General features: G+C 43.9%; 1 protein-coding gene across 1 annotated transcript; it reads right to left on the bottom strand.

Moving 5' to 3' along the window:
* Positions 1-1,198: 1,198 nt before the first annotated feature.
* DNAJC5 (DnaJ heat shock protein family (Hsp40) member C5) lies at positions 1,199-20,776 on the bottom strand. The gene is made up of 6 exons (XM_071759998.1): positions 20,593-20,776; positions 9,772-9,838; positions 5,685-5,821; positions 3,136-3,349; positions 2,679-2,850; positions 1,199-1,995 (listed from the first exon to the last, which is right to left on the bottom strand). The coding sequence occupies exons 3-6, from the start codon at positions 5,789-5,791 to the stop codon at positions 1,892-1,894; spliced, it is 597 nt and encodes a 198-aa protein (XP_071616099.1). The 5' UTR covers positions 5,792-5,821; positions 9,772-9,838; positions 20,593-20,776; the 3' UTR covers positions 1,199-1,891.
* Between the last annotated feature and the right edge of the window lie 120 nt (positions 20,777-20,896).

The raw sequence follows: 20,896 nt of genomic DNA, 5'->3' as shown, positions 1-20,896 counted from the left end.
GCCTGACTTTGCAACCACCCCTCTCTCAGCACTGAGACTGTGTCAAGAACAATGTTTGGGTTTTTTTTTTTTTTTTTAAAACAGGGTTTTGTGTGAGATTTTATCTGCTCCATCATTTTCAGCTCATGAAAAGACAGCCTGGAAATATATTCAGAACAATTCTCTGGCAGGAGAGTCCCCTTCATTTTCTGAGGGTTTTCTTACAGACCAACAGAGCTTCACCCCTTTCAAAAGCCACACCTGGACCTGGTGGCAGAGCAGCACAAAACAGCTTCAAAGTGGACCCCAGGTGGAAGCCTGCAAATAGCCTCTCACCAGAAATAGTGAAAAATGGAAAAGGGAGAGGGGGGATGCAAGGACAGTAGAGCCATTGTGACATAAAACCTGAAAGATCAAAACTAGAGGCTGTAATTAACTGCTAAAAGTGCCAAGTGTGGCTTCTCTGGTCACTGTTCTTAATCTTCACATTTTCTGAAGGAAGATTATTAAAAACAAAAACACACCAGCACTGCCTAAAGTGCTTTTTTTTTTTTTTTTTTTTTTTTTTTTTTTAACAGTTAAATCTCAACGAATCACAGTGTCTAGAGCAGTATTCAAACACAATTTGGTTTCAAAATAGTACAGGAAACCTTCCAATGGTTTCCCCATAGTTGTTCTGAGGAAAATCACTGGTGTAAGAATGCCTGACTGCATGACAGTGTGCAAATTATACAATAGGAACACACAAAAAAGGTGTTTTGTTCTTAAAAAGCCATTGAAGTACTCCACAAAGATGCTCATGAGAAAATGAAAGGGTAGTGTACTATAAAAGCTTTAAAAAGATAACATGTAGTACCCCATTTGTCTATTAAAATCTCCAATTATTAGAACAAATGTTAAAAAAACCCCAATCAGTTCTTTTTAAATATTTATGCTGATGCCCACTGTCTGCATTTCACTTGCTCAGTGAAAACCAATTCACCAGTTTCACTTTAAGGTTCAAGAAAAGCTGCACTATTTAGTCTTTAGTGTTTCAGGAAAATGACTGAACTCAAACCAAACCAGAACTGTGCTTGGAGTTAAAGTCTCACCACCAAAAAAAGCCCCTTCACAGCTGGTCTGGTGCCAAACCAGAGGCTGGGGTGACACTGGCACTAAAGATTGCCCTACAATAATGAGCTGTTCAACAATTCACTGCTCAAAGATTGGAAACTCCCCCTTCTTATTTTTCAAGATAGATTTATTTAAGCTGAAAACCAGCATTAAAGAGAATTCCAGCACTGCAGGACTGGTATTTTTCTGGTTCTTGGCTTTGTAAACTTGCTTGGATAACAACACAGGGATAGGAGGAATTAACAGAATTGGTTTCTTGCACTCAAATGAGAATCCTGAACTTTTAAAGGTCTTTGACAGCTCAGCTGTGAGGAACAATGGTGGCTTCTGTGAAACTTTTTCTTTTTAAATCTTCTTTTTTAGGCCAGTAGCACTGCTTAAAATGCAGAATGTCTCCATCACATATTGTGACAACCCAATACATTACACCACAGACAACGAACATAACTCCAGACATGCTATTAAAAAATAAAAATTAAAAAAAAACCAAAAACGGGAAAAAAAAAAAAAAGGAAACAAGTAAGATTGTAGCTAAACTGCTTTAAATACTGCATGCTACAGCACTTCAGGTATCATCAAGATACGACACTGAAAGGTGACAAAAGGCTGAAGGGATTACAAAACCTTTTCAGCAGGTTGGAAAGCTGCCTTCTTACTGTGGCAGAATTATTCCCCCTCCCCATTCTCTACTTCTAATGTTCATGATTCTAGTGTTGAGTTGGCCATGTATTTTGTTTGTTTGTTTGTTTTCTGTCGTGTTTGTTTGTTTAATCCATTCTAATTACAGTGTTTCCTTAACTTAATTAAATCCATCGGTGTGGTAGCTGGGGTGAGAGTCAGCTGTGAGCTGGGTCGTCTCTGTGGCTGATGCTGGCTGTATCACAATAGGTGCATCTGAGGCCTCTGCAAAGTGAAGACACAAGGTTCAGCACACCAAGGGGAAAAAAAAATGTGTCATCTGTCCTGGTAAACACTCTGACAGCACGATTTTACACTCCTCTAAGAGGGTTGTGTTAATTTACTGCTTTTCAGTCTGCCCCTGGAGCAGGTTGTAAATTTCCTCCTTCGTGTCAGAGCAGCTGATCCTCAGCAATGCCCACTGGAAACAGGGTCAGAGCACACACCAGGCTCTATGATTTTTAAAATGATGCCTTTAATTCTATAAAACCTTCATTTGATCATCATAAACAGTATTAAGATATGACCACTAGGGTAGCAGTGCTGTTTCTATAGGACATAATGAACAAAGCTGCCTTGCCACCTCACATCCTTTAGGGCAAAAGGGCTCCTTTCAGGAATCACACATGGTGGTAACATTACTCCAGTGTTACTCCAGGAAGGAGAAGCCAAATTATGCTGAGCTACTGCTCTGAAGCTGACCCCAAGACCACTGAAAACCCTCCTGGAGTTTTCAGCAACTGCACCTCCAGTGTTGCTGCTCCTCCTGTGCCACAATGTCCCCTCTCCAGCACGACAGAGCTGTGCTGGCCTCCAGACAGCAACCACTGCTCACCCAGCACCCTTGGCACTCCCTCAGGGGCTCTGATGGTCATTCTGGACACCTCCCTTTCAGTATTTTTACCTACCCCTTTCATCTGACTGCAACTGTGCCTCCAAGTCCTCTGGAGAGACGTAGTACTCCTGCTCTTCCCCTTCAGGAGGTTTAGGTTTACACTTCCCACAGCAACAATTACAGCAGCAGCACAGACAGCAGCAGCAGTAGCAGCCTGTGATCAGCCCACAGAACACAAACAAGGCCTGCAGAGGAGAGAGAACATGGAAATCTTCACCACACCTCTGCCTGCCACGTGTTGACTCAAGATATGGAAACCCCAAGACCACAGCGACGGGGAGACAGCACTTCCAGGGAGACAGCACTTCCTGCCTCACTCCCACACTCCCTCCCCGAGGCAGATCTCAGATTATCTGCTTAATGACCACATGTCAAGAAATTCCAACAGTAAAACCAAACCCAGCTACCAAATGGAGCTCTTCAAGAGTGTGGAACAACCCAGAATGATTTCTCCCTGCAGGTTTATTTACCTTTGCCCACCAGCTGGACAGCACGAAGTACGTGTTCACATTTTCTTCACCAAACTGCTCTGCTACATAGAGCCCCAGAGACCCATACTTATCATAAATGTTTCTCTTGGTGGCATCTGTCAATATTGCATGGGCATTATTGATCTCTTTAAACTTTTCTGCTGCCTCTGGGTTATCAGGGTTTTTATCAGGATGGTATTTCAATGCCAGTTTCCTGCAGAAATGAAAAAAAAAAAGAGATAGTTATAGATTAAAAAATAGGATTAGGGTTCCTGTATCTTTAATTTTTTAAAAAAAATTTTTATTCCACAGCCTGTCACTTAAGGGAGATTTTCAAGTTCCAGCTGGTTTCTGTCATCTCTGATTCAACTTCCCTGATGATTCTTCCTTAGCTGATAACAAAAGGCTACAGCTTACTTCACAGGACTGAATTCAGACTGTTGGGTTTGGCCCTCAGAAATCCAAAAGAAAAAAAGAGAGGCATTCAAGAAGTGCTCTTTTTTTACCCCTAAGCTCCAGCAATTTCCACCAGTAAGTTTTGCTCCTGCCAAAGCAAAGACCAAGCAAAAAAACACACCACAAGTTTAAGCTATAGCACCAAAGGATAAATAAAAAGCAACCTGCTGCAGATAACCTGCAGTGTCTGAACACAGAAATAGAACAATCACTTGTGGTTAATTCACCAATTCCTGTGCAGGAGGAACAAAGTACTTTTCAGTTCAGGGCTTGCTAGAATAGAAAAAAAAAAAAAGCTTCAGAGTTCTGAAATAGCAGGAAATCACACAGTGCCTCCCCTGACCATGCCACATCTCTGTGCACAGCACAGCAGCAGTTTACAGGCCTGGAGGTCTCTGAACATCAGCACACACACACACAAAAAAAATCAGATTAAGCACTGATAAATTTGCTAGCTCTGCCAAGGCCCAGGCTATTTATACAGAAATAATTGGCCAAACACCTCCTTTTAAACAGAAAAAAAAAATGCTGGTTTGCCATTTGTGCCCCCAAGCAGAAAGCTGATACAGAAATTGTGTTCTAACAGTTCTCTCTCCAAAAAAGGCACTGGAGTCCTGCTACAAACTGAGCACAGAGCCTGAGAAACACACTGGGCACCTGCAGACATTCCCCCAGCAAGTGTGCAGTGAGGAAATGTTTAGAAACCCAACACAAAGACTTGTGGAAGCACACATCTGGACACCCACACACCTACACCACAGTGTTTAAACAACAAACTGAGTGCACACTTAAAACTGTAAATGTTTGGCTAAATAATGTCCAGGGTTGACACTCATTCTGCAGCCTCAGTGAGGACTGAAATAATCAGTTTTTGTAATTAGAGGGAAGCTACATAAACCTGGCAAGGGCTTAGCTACTATCAGGCTGCAAGAGAGAAATATTTTTCCTTTCCCACTTCCTCCACATACACAAAGCCCACAAAGGGGCAGCAGAGGAAAAAAAGTTAGAAAAAGGTTCAGGGGAGTATAAAGCAACTCTATTTCACCCTGTTTGGGTTCTTCCTCCATAGGAAAAAATGTTGCAGTTTTTCCCCCAGGAAAGTGAAACTATTTTCCAGCTGCTGAGCCTTCAGGATGAAGGATTCAAACTTTCACTCAATGGTTTTAGGTAGATACAGCTGATTTTTGAGAGGCTGTGGAGCCACTTTATCCACAGCCTTCACCATGCAGTTGCCATCGGTATTACAATGTAGCTTTGAAAGGGAAAAATTATGGTAAATGTTAAAGTCTAAAAGAAAACAACTTTTTGGGGAAAAAAAAAAAAAAAAAAAAAGTATCCTGATGTCCAGGCTGCTGCTGACCCCTGCTGCACGGAAAATAAATTGCACTTGGCAAACAGGCTGCAAGAGCATCACTCAGGCTTCAGGGGAAGAAGCACTTGCATTTAAGCAGATTTTGGGGCAATGTGAGAAGGGAGGAAGTTACAAAATATTTTTTTTTTGTTTACTTGGTCAATGTGAAGCTGTTTCATGTGTCTAACTCTAAGAAATGAAATAAAAGAAAAAAATACTCTTAAAAAATAGCTATGGCACATAGAATGAGAAAACCTGAATGGATTTTTTAGCAAACAGTCATTGTTAATACTCAGTTTTAACCCTTATTTGCACCTTTAATTGATACCTCACTGTGTCAGAATTGCAAATGATGAACCAAAGGGCAATACTGCACATCTGTGGCCTTTGTAAGCCAGACACAAGGCTGTGTAACATCAAGAGTTTAACCCTGATCACAGGGTCTTAAAATTCCATGAAACTTTAGCTAAAGACCTTTCCAAATAATAATGTGTATTTGAAGATTTAACTTACCAGAGATGAGATCTGAAATTTAACAGCACTTAATCATAAAGCCCAGGGATTTTTTCACACCAATTTTTTGCAAGAATCAGTGATGTTTTCAGCTGATTTTCTTGTGGGATTTTCTAGCAACAGGCTTAAATAAAGCAACTGAAGCCTACACATAAGTATTCCATTTGTTGAACACTTTATTTAAAGCTGTTTGTGCTAATGGCAACACATGTAAACCCTGAGCCTTTACCTGTATGACTTTTTGATATCATCTGAAGTGGCATTCTTGTCCAGCCCTAGCACATGGTACAAGGATTCTCCAGAAGTAGAGAGTGAACGTTGCCTCTGGTCTGCCATCTTGAGCTAAGCTGAGGAGAGAACCAGCCCCTGCCAAAAGAGAGATTGAGAAGTGCTGAAAGACAGAAGAGCACAGACCCCAGTCACACCACCAGCCTTCCAACCAGTCTTTCCAGCTGAAAATCCATCTTCTATAAGGCTTACATGTGCTTTGAAAAGAAGAGGCTTGTAACATAAGTTCGAGGTCCAAAACCCAGGGAATTATCAGTGAAAACAACTATTACAGTTTCAGCACCCCAGGTGCCCTAAAATCCTTACTGTATGTACTCAGCTCTCTGTTCCAGAACCCCAAACCAACAAGAGGGGCATCATTACAGATACACACACATCCCTAAAGCTACTCCAGCTTCTCTCTCCTAACAAGAGATGATTTATTTGTGCTAACACCTACAAAACCAACTTGCCAGCAGCCAGGCTGCTGCTGGTTCAAGGCTGCCTCTTTGCACCACACTTGCAAAGAGGGAAGTTATTTAATTTGCATTTTGAATTGCAGACATTCTGTTATAATAATAATAATTAAAAAAACCACCGACAACAACCCAAACCTCCTCACCCCATCCCATCACTGACACCAGCTCAGATCCTTCAGATAAAACCCTTTAGATGAAACCCAGCTGGACATGGCCTGTGCATCCCCCCCATGGAAGAGGGATCTCCCCTCCTGGGAATGAAAGCCAAGGATCAAACATTTAACAGCTTTTCTGGTTCAGATCATGCAGCCTGAATGGGAATTAACCTCCTGCTCCAAAGGCAAAGGTGGGAGAGCCAGGGCCTCCCCTGTGCCATGCCATGGGCAGGTTCTGGTTGTGTCCTCTGCCACCCTGAGGGGATTAGGATCTGCCACAGGGCTGCAGCAAGGATGAGCATCCAGGAGAAGACTATGGGCTATTTTTGGATGATGCCATTACAGACAGCCTGCACCAGATTAGGCAGTCTTTGGAAGAGATATTTAAAGCACCAGACATTTCTACTTTAACCCTTTATCTTCTATAACAAAGTTAATAACCTCAGCTTTCACCAGGCTACCTGAAGGAAATACCCTCAGCCTGGCTTCTTGTTATGACCTCACAGAGCTTGGTTCTGTTTGGATCAACACAGGGGTATCACCATGCTTGCAAAAGTCCAGCCAGGTGTCAGTGATGCAGAGAGGGAACATTTCTTGCTCACTCAGAGCCCCCTCTTCACTGCTCCTCCATCTCTGGCCTTCCAGCTTTGCATTAATTTAACACTGGGCACCACAGCCACTTCCACTGCCTGGCTGAAGTGGCCAACTCTCACCCAATCTCCTCTTGGTAGCCCCAGTGAGTTGAATAAAAGGTCACCTAAGAAGGAAGCTATAAATAATTAATAACAACAGCTGGTTTCAACCCTCATGCTTTGGTTAAGAACTCAAAAACTACCCCAAATCTGGAAGGTGAATGCGTGGGTAGGAAAATATTTTCCTTTGAAGGATGCTGTTCAGCTACCAAAAGAGCTCTGGAGAGGAAAATTGCTGAGTGCTGTGAGAGACAATGCAAAGAACTCCTTTGTTTGGCCACACTCTGATTCAGTGAATGGCAAAAAATGGCAAAAAATGGCAAAAAAAAAAAAAAAAAAAAATGTATTTCAGGAAAGACCCCAGGCAGGAGCACACCAGGGACTGCTTTGGGCCATGGGCTCCCAGCCCCCTCTGGCCAGGTGGTCCCAGCACTGAGGTCAAAGCATGATGAGATGATCCTGACATCTCTGATAATCCAGCTAATCACAGCAGCTCCTCCTGCTTCCTCCCAGCACACCCTCCTGCAGCCACCAGCCAGCCCAGGGGAGCCTCTCTGGCCCTGCTGCTCTTTGCTGGGGATCTGTGGGATTAATCTGAAGTCAAGGGTAAAAAAATTAAAAAACAAAATAAAAAACAACCAAAGCATCCTGGTCGAGATTGTAAATGTTGATTTAGCTCTCCCCAAGCTACTGCTGCTTCAAGCTGGAGCTCTGGGGGCATTGTGAACATTTGTGCTGTTTGAAGATTTTATTCAGGTGTAATCAGGTTCCTTCAGAGTGAATCCAAGGGGTCCTCAGTGCAGAGGTGCTGCAGATCAGAGGGATGCAGCACACAGAGCTCCAGCAAATCTCCTCTGGTAAATCAGGGCCAATTTGTTCAATAAAAATGCATTCAGTTTGCTCCAGGCAGGGGCTGTCAGGCTGCCTGACCAGAATAAAGCCAGGCAGAGGAATTCTGTTCCACACTGCTGCAATCTTCCATCACTGCTGAGCCTCTGGAGTTGGCTCTAATGGGGTGGCTGCTCTTCACAAGTGGAATGAAATGGGCAGGCTGGCTGGGAATTCACCTGGGAAGGTTGTTATTTAAGGGAACAGCAGAGCTTTATTACTAGGATCACAACCTTTGGCTTTTCAAATACAAAGCAGACAGTAAAGGTGCAAGGTATTTAGGTTCAGAGCACTTCCAAGGCAGGATTTTATCTGTCCTGCTGCTTTTACAAGTGGCCCTAATTCACAGCACTGAAAGCTGCTCTGTGTTTTACAAAACTGGTGTGTTCAGCAGCAAGAAACCATCTGCTGTGTGTTCTAACCAAGCAGGATGCCCTGCAGAGGTTTCTCTCAGAAGGCTCTGCAGAAAGGTAATCCCTGGGATTAAACAGACAGTGCTTAACCAGCTGCACACCAGAGTGCCCTGTGTTAGTCACCTTCACCAGAAATACAACCATTTTCAGTGGGATCATTGGTACCACCTTGCTGAAAAGGCCTGAGATGAAACCTTACAAGTTACTGGAAGTTTTAAATCCATCAGCAGTAAATTGAACCTGAGAAAAGCAGATTTTCTTCCTAGCTTCCCAAAAGAATCCTATCAAGTTTCATGAAACTGCCCAGCCAGGCCTGCTGACCCTTTTCTAAGTGGTATTTAACTCAGTATAATGGCAAACTCTTATTACAGCCAAGAAAAGTGAATTGTTCCCTGCCAATGGAGGGGATTAAATCCTCCCAGAACATCCCAATGAATGCCAGCACCAAAAAAGGGTGAGGGAGATCAGGTGGCCAGGAGCAGGGAGGGAAGAGAAACTTCATCCAACCTCACTGCAAGATGCTGCAAAGAATTTAACAGGAAGGGGACAGCAAGGGGGAGGATCAACCTTTCCAAGAACACAGGACATAAAAAACCCTCAAATTTTCTCACTGGACAAAAGATTTTTTTGAAAAGAGTTGTGGCTGTTCAGCTCCTCTGATAAAAATCAGAAGGGGCAGAGGAAACCAGATTATGTTAACTTAAAAAATGCTCCTACAGCAGAACACTGGGGTACACTCTTCACCAGTTTAATTTTCTATACTAAAAAATTTTAAAAATACTAAAAAAAGAAGAAGAAAAAAGAATTAATCACACCATAAATGCAGGAAGGAGCTTAGAAAGGATGTTTTGCCAGCTTTGTGTCTAGTTGATGCTTTATTGTACACCTTCAGGAAGCCATAGAGTATTTTAGGAGACTTACAGTATACAAATAATTTCTGGTGATGGATTGGTATAATAATGTCACTTCAATTTAAGATTACTGGCATTTCAAAGGCTTTCAGCACACACAAGCTACAAGTGTTAATCTTAAACTAAATAATTCAATCTCTAGCAGTATTTACTTGCAGAAGTCTAAATAAAAACACCAAGCTAGAAAACCCTTTAGTAAATATTGATTTACCACAAAAACAAAATAGCACCACTGGCTTCCATATCCCATCCATCTGCCCCAGAATCACTCAAGAACCTCTCTCACAATCTGGTATTTTGCTAGAGTGAAAAAACCATAATTTTTAAAGGGGAGAGGAGAGAAACATACATAAGGATGGATCATCAGGAAAGACAGGTGGTGTTTGAAGCTTGGCTTCATGAGGCATTAGGGATTTCTATGAGCAACTCTGCACTTTGTGTCTGCAGCATCATTTTGCATTTAAATGGGTGGATTTTAATGCCACAAGAAATGAAAAAACACAGTACTTACCTGGTATCTAGCTCCAATATTGTGAGGTAAGTGGGAGCAGCCTTCACACACCTTTAAACTCAGTCTCCTAAAGACAAAACAAAAGCAAAGCAATTGTTCACTACCTCATCTGTCCAGGGCTCACTGCAAAGTTATCCTCACATTATTTTATTGTAACAATCCTTTTAGTAGGCTGAAGAGGGCAGGGAAGTTTCAGCAATCTAACCTGGAGTTCAGCATGGAAGGCCCAGGAACTGTGCTGCATTTAAGAGGTTCCCAGCTGGCACAGGGAAGACATTTCAGAGGCTGAATTTCTGTATCCTCACTGTGCTCTCACTCAGACACCCCCCTGGTGTGAAACTCCAGAATATACAGCACTGCTTGTCCTGTCCCAAGTGTTTTCTACTCCAGAATGCAAATACTCATCTTCAGGATCAATTAGCTCTCAAGGTAAGTTAACAAATATTTTAAACTATAGACTTGAGGGCTTTTATCTGTAGGACAGACCACAGGAAAATGGGAAAGGGACAGGAGGAGCCTAGGGAATGCTAGAGGATGCCATGGAAAAAATGTAAGGAAAAAAAACAACTGCAAGACATTAAAATACCTTTCCCATGAAGCAGGCAGAGGATACACCCAACCCACCTCATTTATCACCAAGTCCCTTATGCATTTCCAACCAAGAAACTTCCCAAGTGGGACTTCAGAGCAGCTTTCACCCTGCAAGTCACCACTTGACCACCACCCAAACCCTTCCAAAAGGTTCCAAAGAACAAGCTCTGAGTGCACCTGAGCAACAAACACCCCACCCCATGGCAAACCTCACCCCTCACCACAGGGAGGTTTGACTGGGAGCTTCAGAGTCCCCAGAAATTCTGATTCTGATTTAGCTGCAGGCAGCACAGCAGAGATGAGGAAGATGGAACCAAACCAGCAGGTCCCTGGTGATGGATGTCCTGTTCTGTGAGACCAGAACAGCTCTCAGGTTCCCTGCCCAGGGCTGCCCTCATTACAGAGCAATCAGCAACAGGAACATTTTTAAATCCATCTTTTGAAAGCTGTGGCTGGTCAGCAGGGTTGGCAGCCAGGCTCTCAGGAGGACAAGAACTGACTTCCTCAGATGAATAAGTCCACCAGTTTCACTTGTGGTCACTGTAAATCTTCTCTTTAATCTCCAGCTAGCAGATGCATAGTAATTCATTTTTTTCTTAAATGCCCTTCATACCTAGATGAAGCCCATCTTTAAATTTACCATTGATTTTGCTTCAGCAGCAACCTCAGCTTCAGAATTGTTGACACTCACAATGAAAAACAGCCACAGGATGCTCAATTTAGGGATGTACACAGCTGGAAAGCTGTAAGTGAAGTGGGACCAAAAAAAAATAAAAAAAAAAAAAAACCAACCCAAAATCCAAATGTGCTCTGGAGATGTGGTTATATTCACTTGCCTTGGACAGAATGAAAATATAATGATGTGTGGATAGAAGCTTCAAATAGTTCAAATACAAGATTCCAGCCCAGGCCTCATCAAAATTCCATCAGAAAAGTCTCTTTTTTATAGCAGAGATACACAGCTATGTACAGAACTCTTAAGAATATGTAGAAAAGTAATTTAAAAATCTTAAATTATTTTTCTCCAGTCCCTTAGCTGAGCCAACTCAAAGCTCCAGCAGCAGCAGAAAGCCTCTTTTACAGCTGGAAATAACCCAATGGGAGCAGAATTAATTCCATAGGGAACTATTTCTTATAAAAATCAAAGTACAGGAGCAACCTGGGCCAGGTCCTTCCCATCCTCCCTCCCTGGCCTCCTCCTTGCTGGGGTTTCTGTTGCAACTCAAATTCAGTGACTCAGGAATGTTTTGATCTCCCCATCCAATCCCATTATCCAGCAGCCCAGATCCACTGACCCAGAGCTCTACTTAATACCCTGCTCCTAATTACTGGCATGGAGCTCCCCTCCTCATCTCATGAGAGTCCCAGTACAAACAAAAGGAGAGAAAATGAAAGGACAAAGAAAGAGAAAGGTTTAAAATAAAGATTAACAGATATCACCTGGTTTCCAACAAACACCAGAACTGAAAAAGTCAAGCAATTATTGAAGAGGCAAAGGATATGGATACAAGTATGAAAATCAGAAGAACATTGCTCTGGCTGTCTTGAAATTGTCATTTGAATCAATTAATTGAAGCACTGACATTTCCTTTTTCATTAAAATGGTTTGGTATTGCTTATATTATTTATATCATAAAAAATATATCACAGTTTATATCACAAAAGGCTTTTAGCTGTATTTTGCTATTCAGTTTGTAGCCTCTTATTCCTGAGAAACCTCCTGTCCATGCAAACCACTCTGGTTTAACACAGAAATCCTGATGGAAAGTTAACACAGGACCCAAGGGATGAATTCAAATGCAGGAGTCTTCCTCCCACAAAACAGGAATCTGACTACAGCCAAACTCATTTGCCTCTGGAACAGGAGACAGGTCCTCAACACTGAGAGGCTGTGACACTAAAATCTGCATTAAATACTCTTTAATAGTAATAAAAAAACCCAAAAACAAACAAAAAATAAACCAGCCCCACAAAGCTCTGATATAAATTAAATTCTGGGACAAAACTCTGCTGAAGTCAAGTCTAGATTAATGACTGAGAGATGGTACATTGAAACTTGGGACAAACAACCCCAGTGATACAAGTGGTGTTTCCCTAATGAGCTTAGCAGATTAAAATTTACCCATTTAAGTCTGATTGACCAACCTGTTACCAAGACTTGTGACCCTGTACCCCACAGGTGAGTAAGATTCAAACCTTCTAAAGAAGGTTTTCCACATTAGGGAGGAAAAATGGCAAGTATTAGATTGATATTTTCCATCCCCTTCCTTCAACTAAAAGAATTACTCTTTAAAACCCTGGGGTTTTTTTAGTGGATTCCTTGCTTAGGATTTCATTCTCTAATCCTTCAGACAAATTAAATTACTGTTTATGGCATTACAGCAGTTTATGTGGCAGTGTGCAAGTGTCACAACTGTGATGGCAGGAAACACCTCTGTCTGCTTACTCAGCTATTTAGAAATTTATTAAAAAACCTTCTCTTTGCTTGCCTCATTATTACTTTTAATTGTTCTGCTACATTAATCCCTGCAGTGCTTGAATTGCTGTAACTTCTCAGAGCATGCAAGCTCACCAGAGCAATCCAGAAAAACCCCAATATTCACTGCTGGGGGTGGAGTGACACTGATGTCACTTATTTCTGTTTAGTATTAAAGAATTAAGCTTAATTTTTAGAGTAAAAGCTTTTAGAATACTAGAGGCAGAAACTTTTTGTCCCCTGATTTACTTTTACCCCCTGTATCTGAGGCCCTCCCAGCCTGAGATGTACAATTAATCCAGCAACACTTGTACCCCCTCAGCTAAATTCTGAAGACTTTCATTCCAAAGAGTTTTGTCTTTTGCAAAGTTTAAAAATTAAGCAATCTCAAAATCCCCTCTTCTCCTAAGTTGCTCAACTGTATTTCCCCAGTTCTCATGGAGAGAGGGGAGAAGCCTTCACTATTGCATCATTTCACTTCCTTAGAGAAACTGCCAGAGAAAAGAACATTTTAATTTCCTCCTGTAAAAAGAACCACAGGAACTGTGGGCTTCTTGCATCCATTCAGAGTCTTCTTTGACAGATCATAAAGAAAGGAAAACCCATCACAACAGATTTGCCTTTGTTTCAGGTAAGACTGAATACTTCATAACTTCAGAAATGTTAAAACCAACCAACCAAACGAAATAATAACCAAATCACCACTCCTTTTCCTTTCCTAATTGCAAGCCTGCATCCAACACCCACATTTCTGCAGCCAGAAAAGCCCAAGTCACCTGGGAGGCTCCAAACTGGGGACTCCAGGTGGGCAGAGCAGCTCCAGGTGACATCTCCTGGGCTGGCACTGACTGTGTCACATCAAACCCAACTGGAAAAGATGGTTAAGGGGGAAAATAATGTTTCTGACAACTTTCCAAACCACTGCTTTCAAAAACCTGGAGATGAAAATCACAATCACAGCAGCACCAGCATTTAAACTCCAGGTTTTTCTCCAGCCTTGGGTCACAGGACTCAGTGAACAAGCTGCACCACTGCCTGCCACCAACCTGCACCCAGCTGAGCTGAAAAACAAACCAAAAAAAAACCCCAAAGCAAGGAGAAGTGGTCCCCTGGCTACAGAGGGCCCAGGCTGCAGGCTAAAATCCCACCCTGCACTGGGGAGGGGCTGAGCACAGACCTGAGCAGCCCAAGCTCTCTCCAGCAGAGCCTCTCCAGACCCCAGGGAACTGACAGAGGAGCCACAAAATTGCTTTTCCCACAGGCAGCCTCATCTGAGTTTTCTAACATGAGAGCTGGGACCAGGAACAGAGTATCTGAACACTTAGAGATTTTATAAACTATGTGTTCAGGCTGGAATCCCTCTTCAGAGGAGGTGGAACAAAAAGGCACTGATGCATCATTTAATCACTGCCATTCCCAAGGTGAGTGCCTTTAGTTTCAGTGTAAAGCAGAGAATCACCACATTTTTTCTGTTTTCCACCTGGAGTAGTTACTGAGAACAAAGCCAGAAAGCCCTCCAGCTTTTGTGATGATGTTTTCATTCCTCCTGTTGATCCTCACTGACACTGGAGCACGACAGAAGCCTCTGCACCCTTGGTGAGTGATGGAAAACATCAGACCAGGGTTATTCTTACATATATTCCCCAAACCAAGAGCACATCTTTTGAAAGACCCTTCACAGGAATGGAATTAACTGCAAAGCAAAACCTTTCCTCATTGAGGGTTATTTTAAAATAACATTTTATACAGCTACACATTGAAACAGGCTCAAAACAGCAAGGGGGGAGGAGTGGAAGTCATGAGGGAAAGATAATTTTGAATACACCAGGGAGAGTAACTGGGCTCTGCATGGAAGACATCAGGAGAAGAAGTCACTGGAAGAAACATCCTTTTCAGATGCAGGAAAGTGGGGTAAGGAGTTGGGCACTATGGGACAGCAGATGCTGGGTTTGCAACATCTCTCATCCAACAAATATTCCCTTTCAGGACCACTCATAAAAAACCAAAGGCATGCTGACTGTCACTGCTGTTACCCAGACCCCTCAGGAAATGCTGAGGTGTGCTTGGGAAATGACAGCCAGGCACCTTCCTCACACCTTCTGCTCCTCCCCACTTGGCTGCTTCTCCTCAGGGAATTGTGAAGAGCAAATGTTGTGCCAAAGCAGTTTTTGTAAGTGCAACAAGAATGAAATGAGCAAGTGTGGGAATGGGGAAGTTGGTAGGAAAAGAAAGGAAGACAGGTATTAAGGGAGACAAATATTTTCAACTCACTGCAGTCCAAGCAATGTATTTCTGTTCTATATCCAGTTATTTTGCTCTGTGATAAAAATGTTCTACTCAAAGCAAGAACATTATTCCCCAGCATTTAACACCAGGGCCCTCAAAATGCCTGACAGAGCAGCAATCTGTCAAACCAGACCCCAAGGATGATACAGGAAACTTTCTAAAGAGAAGTCCTGGTTCATCACCTGTTTTCTTTCACCACTCAGGCCCAAGTAACTCCTTGCCACACACCAGAATCATTCCCATCTGGAGAAGCAGCACCCCTGAGTGACAGAGCTCCTCAAATATCAGCTGGAAAATATGCCTACAGTGCACAAAGAACAGCAAGCCAGGAGGAACCTGGAATTTAAATCCATCCATTGTTCTGAACAGTAACTGAATCCATTTTTTTAACTCAATTTAGGAAAGGAAATAAGCCTGGTGATGGCTTCTGAGAAACAGGTCACCTCGGATTTCAGTGGAGGCACAGACCAATTCTCTGACCCCTTCCCTCCTCCTCCAGGAGGAGCAGCCCAGGAGATACCAAGGGGGTGCTGAGGAGCAACAAAAGCTAAACCACGGTGGCAAGAAGGAAAACAAAGAGACATCCACTCCCCCCAAGGTCCCAGCAGCCAGGCTGGACCTCCTCACCCACCTCCAGACCTGGCAGGACATGGCTGGGTGTCCAGAACAAACCTGACACAGGTTGGGTCACACGAGGGCTCAGGAGCTGCAGGATAACTCCTAAGAAAGCAAGAATTGCTTCAGTTCCCTGCACACCACAAGGATCCCAGGTGCTTTTTGCAGGAGCACAGGAAAACTCATCAACTGCATCCCCCTTCTCCCCCTGGCAGCACAACCTCCTGCAGACACAGACACTGCCAGGTTTGTGTCTCAACAAGATCCCAACTTCCCAACGCTGACATCAGGGCCACAGAGCAGAAAAATTAAAACCATTCCTTAAAATACTTCCTTAAAAAATTCCCTTCGTTGCACAGCACCAAGTAACAACAGGTGCAACCTGAAACTCTAAATACCTCACTTGGTGCAAGAAATTTCCTGAACATGGCATCCTCTAGATCCCTGCAGGCATTGGCACGAGTTACTGCCCACTGAAACATGGGGACTTTGGCTCCCAGGTCCCCCTCCTCTCTAAAAACATTTTTAAACCTGTATTTTTCCAGAAAGTGTCCCTAAACCCTGATGCCATGAGAAGCAGATTGATAAAGAAAATTCTTTGATGACTGAGCTCCTCCAGGCAGAGGCACAAATCCCACCCCATGCACTGGGACACAGAAGTACAAACTATTTCTGAGCACAAATGGGAGAGCCAAGATATTACCTTCCCAGTAACAGAAAATCCTGTTAAGTCACCAAACATGTTAGGAGAGATGGAAAGGAAAAGAAATCTTCATTTGAAATACAGCCAAAAATGCAAAGGGGAAAGGCAAACAGAAAACCAGGGCAAGTTTCTCCTTCCTGCAACTGCACAACTTGCTGCTGTAATGACATCAGGAGACTTTGGACTTTTCTTATCCACAAAATATCCATATCCAGGTCCTATTATTCACTTTTCCTATAGACTGTCCTGAAAAAGCCAAACATTCCACACATCAACAATGCTGTAAAACCCCCACAATCTAACAATAATTATTATTTAGCTATTCTATGCACACAAAAAAAATCGTGGGTTTTTTTTTTAACTACTATCACTTCATTAAAATATTTTTTAAATGTTCTGAGGAATGTTTGTTCTGGAATGCAATTCTTTATCAGTTGACACTGCCTGAAACAGGAAACAAAGTGCCCCCAAAGTCAGAAGGTGTGCATTGTAACCACTCTGCTTCCTATGTTTTTATTGATTAAAAACCTTCACTGAACTTTTAAGTAACTCCAGAGACTCAGCACCACTTCAATCCCTGTCTTTCAGGATTAAAAGCAGTCACTGGTTCACCAGCCAGCACCAGGACATGGTACCTGACACAGTGACAAAACTGTAAGAATAAAATAAAAAAAAAATCATTGAAACAATAATAAGAATTTTCAGAGATTATAAACCTTGGCAATCTGCTGACCAGGTGCACCAAGATTAATCCCCAACTCCCTTTTTATCCTTCAAGTCTCTTCTTTTGCAAATATCCAGCAAATCATCCTGAATGTGGGACAGGGCCTTGATGGCCAGGATGGCTACCTAGCCAGGTAGCTAGAGAGTCAAATATGGAAAAAAACATTTACATGGATGCTTCTAAACCAACAATGCTTAATTAAAGTTATTCAAATTACTGCAGTAAAAGGAAAACAACTTTTTCACTTAAAAAAAAAAATGTAGTGCAAGACTTTGGTCCAGAAGAAGTGGCAGAAGAGCCCCATCTTCCCAGGCAGAGGCAACCCCCCCTCTGGTACTGCTCTGTTTTGTACCCAGGAAGGTAAAACTGGAGAAGAGAGGCTGCAAGACCAAAGAGGACTTGCACAGCTCGAGATCAAACTGTGAAGGACGTTTGTTATTTTATTAAAATTACCTTAAATTAATCCCCATGCTCGTGTGTTTGACAGGAGAGCAGTGAAAATTCTGGCCAGGTGCCATTTTGCAGACTCTGGGGAGGAAGCTGCTGCTCACTCCTAGGGACAAGCTTTGCAGAAAAGTTCTGCCAACCCTTGCCCCTCCCAGACATGGGGAAAAAAAAAATTAAATCTTATTAACACTAATGATATTTAAAAAGGGGAAAACACTGTCAAACTGATCAAGAGAGGGAAGTGTGGCAATTAAAGCCCAGCTGCAGTCCTGTTATTGTAAATCCTGTCACAGAGGAGCTGCAGGACACCTCCTGGTGTTAACCTGTGCCCACCTCCCCGGGGAGGATGTGCTGGCAACTGAAATCAGAACCTCCAACCAAGAGTCACATCAGCAACTTTTTACCTTTAATCTCAAACCTGACTGCTTAAGTGATCCAGTTAGGATTCAGAATCAAAAATGCATAAAGCACAGACAAAAAAAATCCTTCCTGAAGCTCACAAAGAGAAGCAGGATGATGATTAACAACTTAATTGCCAACAACTACCACTGCCCCAAGGGCATAACCCATAAATTAGGTAAAAGTCTCAAAACCAATGTTCAGACTATTCTGGTACCATTCAATTTTTTTCCTGAGGTTTGAAGATCCAAACACCACTGCAGACTTGACAGATGCCTTCTCATGGTGTGGTGTCACAAGCTTGTCCCCATCACAGTTGGGTTTCCCCCCTTGCTCTGCTCCTCCACTGCAGAACAACCCTCTGGCAGGCTCCTTTCACCCTCATAACTGGAGTCAGGTTGGTGATTGTGCCACCTTGGCCACAAACCACACCAACTTACTGCTAACAAGTTAAAAAACAAGGCAGACCACACCAATTGACCAGGGGGCAGATAGCTCAGCACTTGGGGAAAGCCTGAGAGCAGTTCCTACTCCTTGGGAATAATCAACATTAGTATCAGGTCTTCACTAGGAGACAAAACACACGACAAAGATGTTATTTTTTTTCAGACACTCACTGGTAAAAGATGGTTGAATATAGCATGCAGCTACTTTGTGAAGTTGGGAAACCTCTGCTTTGGTTTCAGCAGCACTTTGAACCTGCAGCCTGCAATTTATCAACACAAGACATCAAAAATTTAGGAGGAAAATGACCACGTTGCAGCATCTCTCATGTAAATGCCATGGACTATCACCAAGATGAAATGGAGGAGGGCAGGAAAGAAGCACTTATGTATGTTTATAAAAAGCTGTTTGACTGGAAATCTCCTAGCTCAGGGTTATCCATGAAGCAGATTCTGCATGGCCAGCATCATGACAAGTTTCTCCACCATGAGAAAACCACAGGAAGCTGCTCAATAAAAACAAACTTCCTTTCATCCTACACCCCACAGATTAAAGGCAATTTCTCTTTGAATTGATTTCTGCTTCCCCTCTTTCCTCCCAACCAGAGCACGGGGTACTCGAATTATCCCAGCTAATTCCTTCATGCAAATTAATTTGGCATCTATTTCTGGGGATCTGTCAGTCAGCTCAGGACTCCCCCATTTTCCACCAGAAGCAAACAGGAACACACACACTGATCCCCAAGCAGCCTGAAACCAAGATGCCTTCAACTCCAAAACGCCTCTGCTGCAGCTGCAGTCAAAAGCATAAATTCCACTTAAGAGGTGGCTGCTTCAGTTGAACAATTCAGAGAGGCACAATCCTGACGCATTTCAGAAGGAAATCCTTCCCAACCTGCAGACTTCTGAGAGCTCCATCCACCCAATGAAATGGATGAATCGAGGCTGCTCAGCCACCGGGCGACTGCGGCCTGCGAGTCCTTTGCTTCAGCAGCAGCAAACTAAAATGGTATTTAAACACAGACAGAACACTTCCTTTGCCTTCAGATAAGCCCATGTGAGGGAATCAAAGAGACACCAGCAAGGAGAATCATATTACTTCATCCCGCCGTAAGATGAGGTACCCATTTTACACTCTTTTTTTTTTTTTAATTTATTTCTCTGAGCTTTACCGCAGCAGAGAGCGTTCAGCTCTACAGCAGCCTCTGACAGCACAGGGAAATTAACAGCCCGATAAAAACAGACCTCAAAAAAAGATAAAAACGTTTAGTTTTCCTCTGTATCATACAGATAGGCTTTCACCTTGCTCTCCGAGGGAGAAATCAGCTCCGTTGTGGTGTTACTCCAGCAAGGAAGCCCAGAGCTTTGTGTCACGGTGTGTGGAGCAGCAAGAGATGGATAAAGGATGAAAGCAGGAGTGTTATCAGGGAATCCACTGCCTCCCTTCCTACCACCACCGGGACCTGATCGGAATTCTTAATTCCAGAACCAGAAGACACTGCACAAATAAATAAAATTATGCCGCCTTGGCAAGTTTCTCATTGGAAAGGCTGGAGGTTTACTTCCCGTTGGTGATACGTCACTCGCTAAGCACGTCAGAGCCAGAGCGGTTACAAATTATTAAAAAAAAAACCCATAAAAATAATTATATATTATAAGCAGAACAACGTAAGGGGAAGCAAAAATCCCCAGGGGTGCCCAGAGCACAGAGCCCGTCACGGTGAATCAGAGCTCACCCACCACGCACCGTGACTTCCATTGAGAATTCACCTTCCCAGGCCTCTTCTGAGGTTGGGGGGGGGGGGCCTGGTTTCAGTTTTCCTCGGTCGGGTTGTTCGGGGGTTTTTTGGGTTGTTTTTTTATTTTTCCCCACAATCTCGGCAGCGCGGAGGCCGCAGGGAGGGAATGGCAGAGGGGGAGCGGGGATCTCCTCACAGCCCCGGCCTGGGGGTGTTCACACACACACACACGGGACACGGACACGGGGGGGGATGCTCCACAGGACCCCCCCCCTCCATCCGATGGCAGGGACATCCCCCACCCCATCTCCCCTCACAGCCCCCCCCCCACCCGGCACCATCAGCTCCATCTTGGCCTCCGGGCCCAACCCCGGCCCCAACACCGCCTCCGCGCTCACCTGTGCCCCGCGGGGCCCCGGCAGCCCCGGGGTGGGGGGGTGGGGACGGCCCCAGGGTGCGGGCGGTTCCTGCCGGTGTCGAACGGGCCTCCCCCTCGATCTCAGCGCTGTTACCTCAGGGGCTGCGGCCGCCGCCGCCGCCAGACACCGAGCGGGACCCGGCGACACCGACGGCGGGCAGGGGAGGGGCCAGCTCCGCGCCTGCGCAATGCGAGCCCACCGCCGCCACCACCCCCGCGGAGATGGGTGCGCAGAGGAGGGGGCGAGGGGGCCTGTGGGTGCGGGGAGAGCGCGGGGCTGCGCG

Source organism: Heliangelus exortis, chromosome 16 (genome assembly GCF_036169615.1).
Source record: "Heliangelus exortis chromosome 16, bHelExo1.hap1, whole genome shotgun sequence".
NCBI lineage: Eukaryota > Metazoa > Chordata > Aves > Apodiformes > Trochilidae > Heliangelus > Heliangelus exortis.
The sequence above is the reverse complement of the archived record's forward strand: the minus strand, read 5'-3'. Positions and strand labels throughout refer to the sequence as shown.

Excerpts from the sequence above, each read along its gene's own strand:
- DNAJC5 (XM_071759998.1), bottom strand. The coding sequence starts at position 5,791 with ATGGCAGACCAGAGGCAACGTTCACTCTCTACTTCTGGAGAATCCTTG. Across the intron at positions 2,851-3,135 it reads TGTCCAGCTGGTGGGCAAAG|GCCTTGTTTGTGTTCTGTGG; the intron begins GTAAATAAACCT and ends TCTCCTCTGCAG. Across the intron at positions 1,996-2,678 it reads GTTGCAGTCAGATGAAAGGG|AGGCCTCAGATGCACCTATT; the intron begins GTAGGTAAAAAT and ends TTCACTTTGCAG.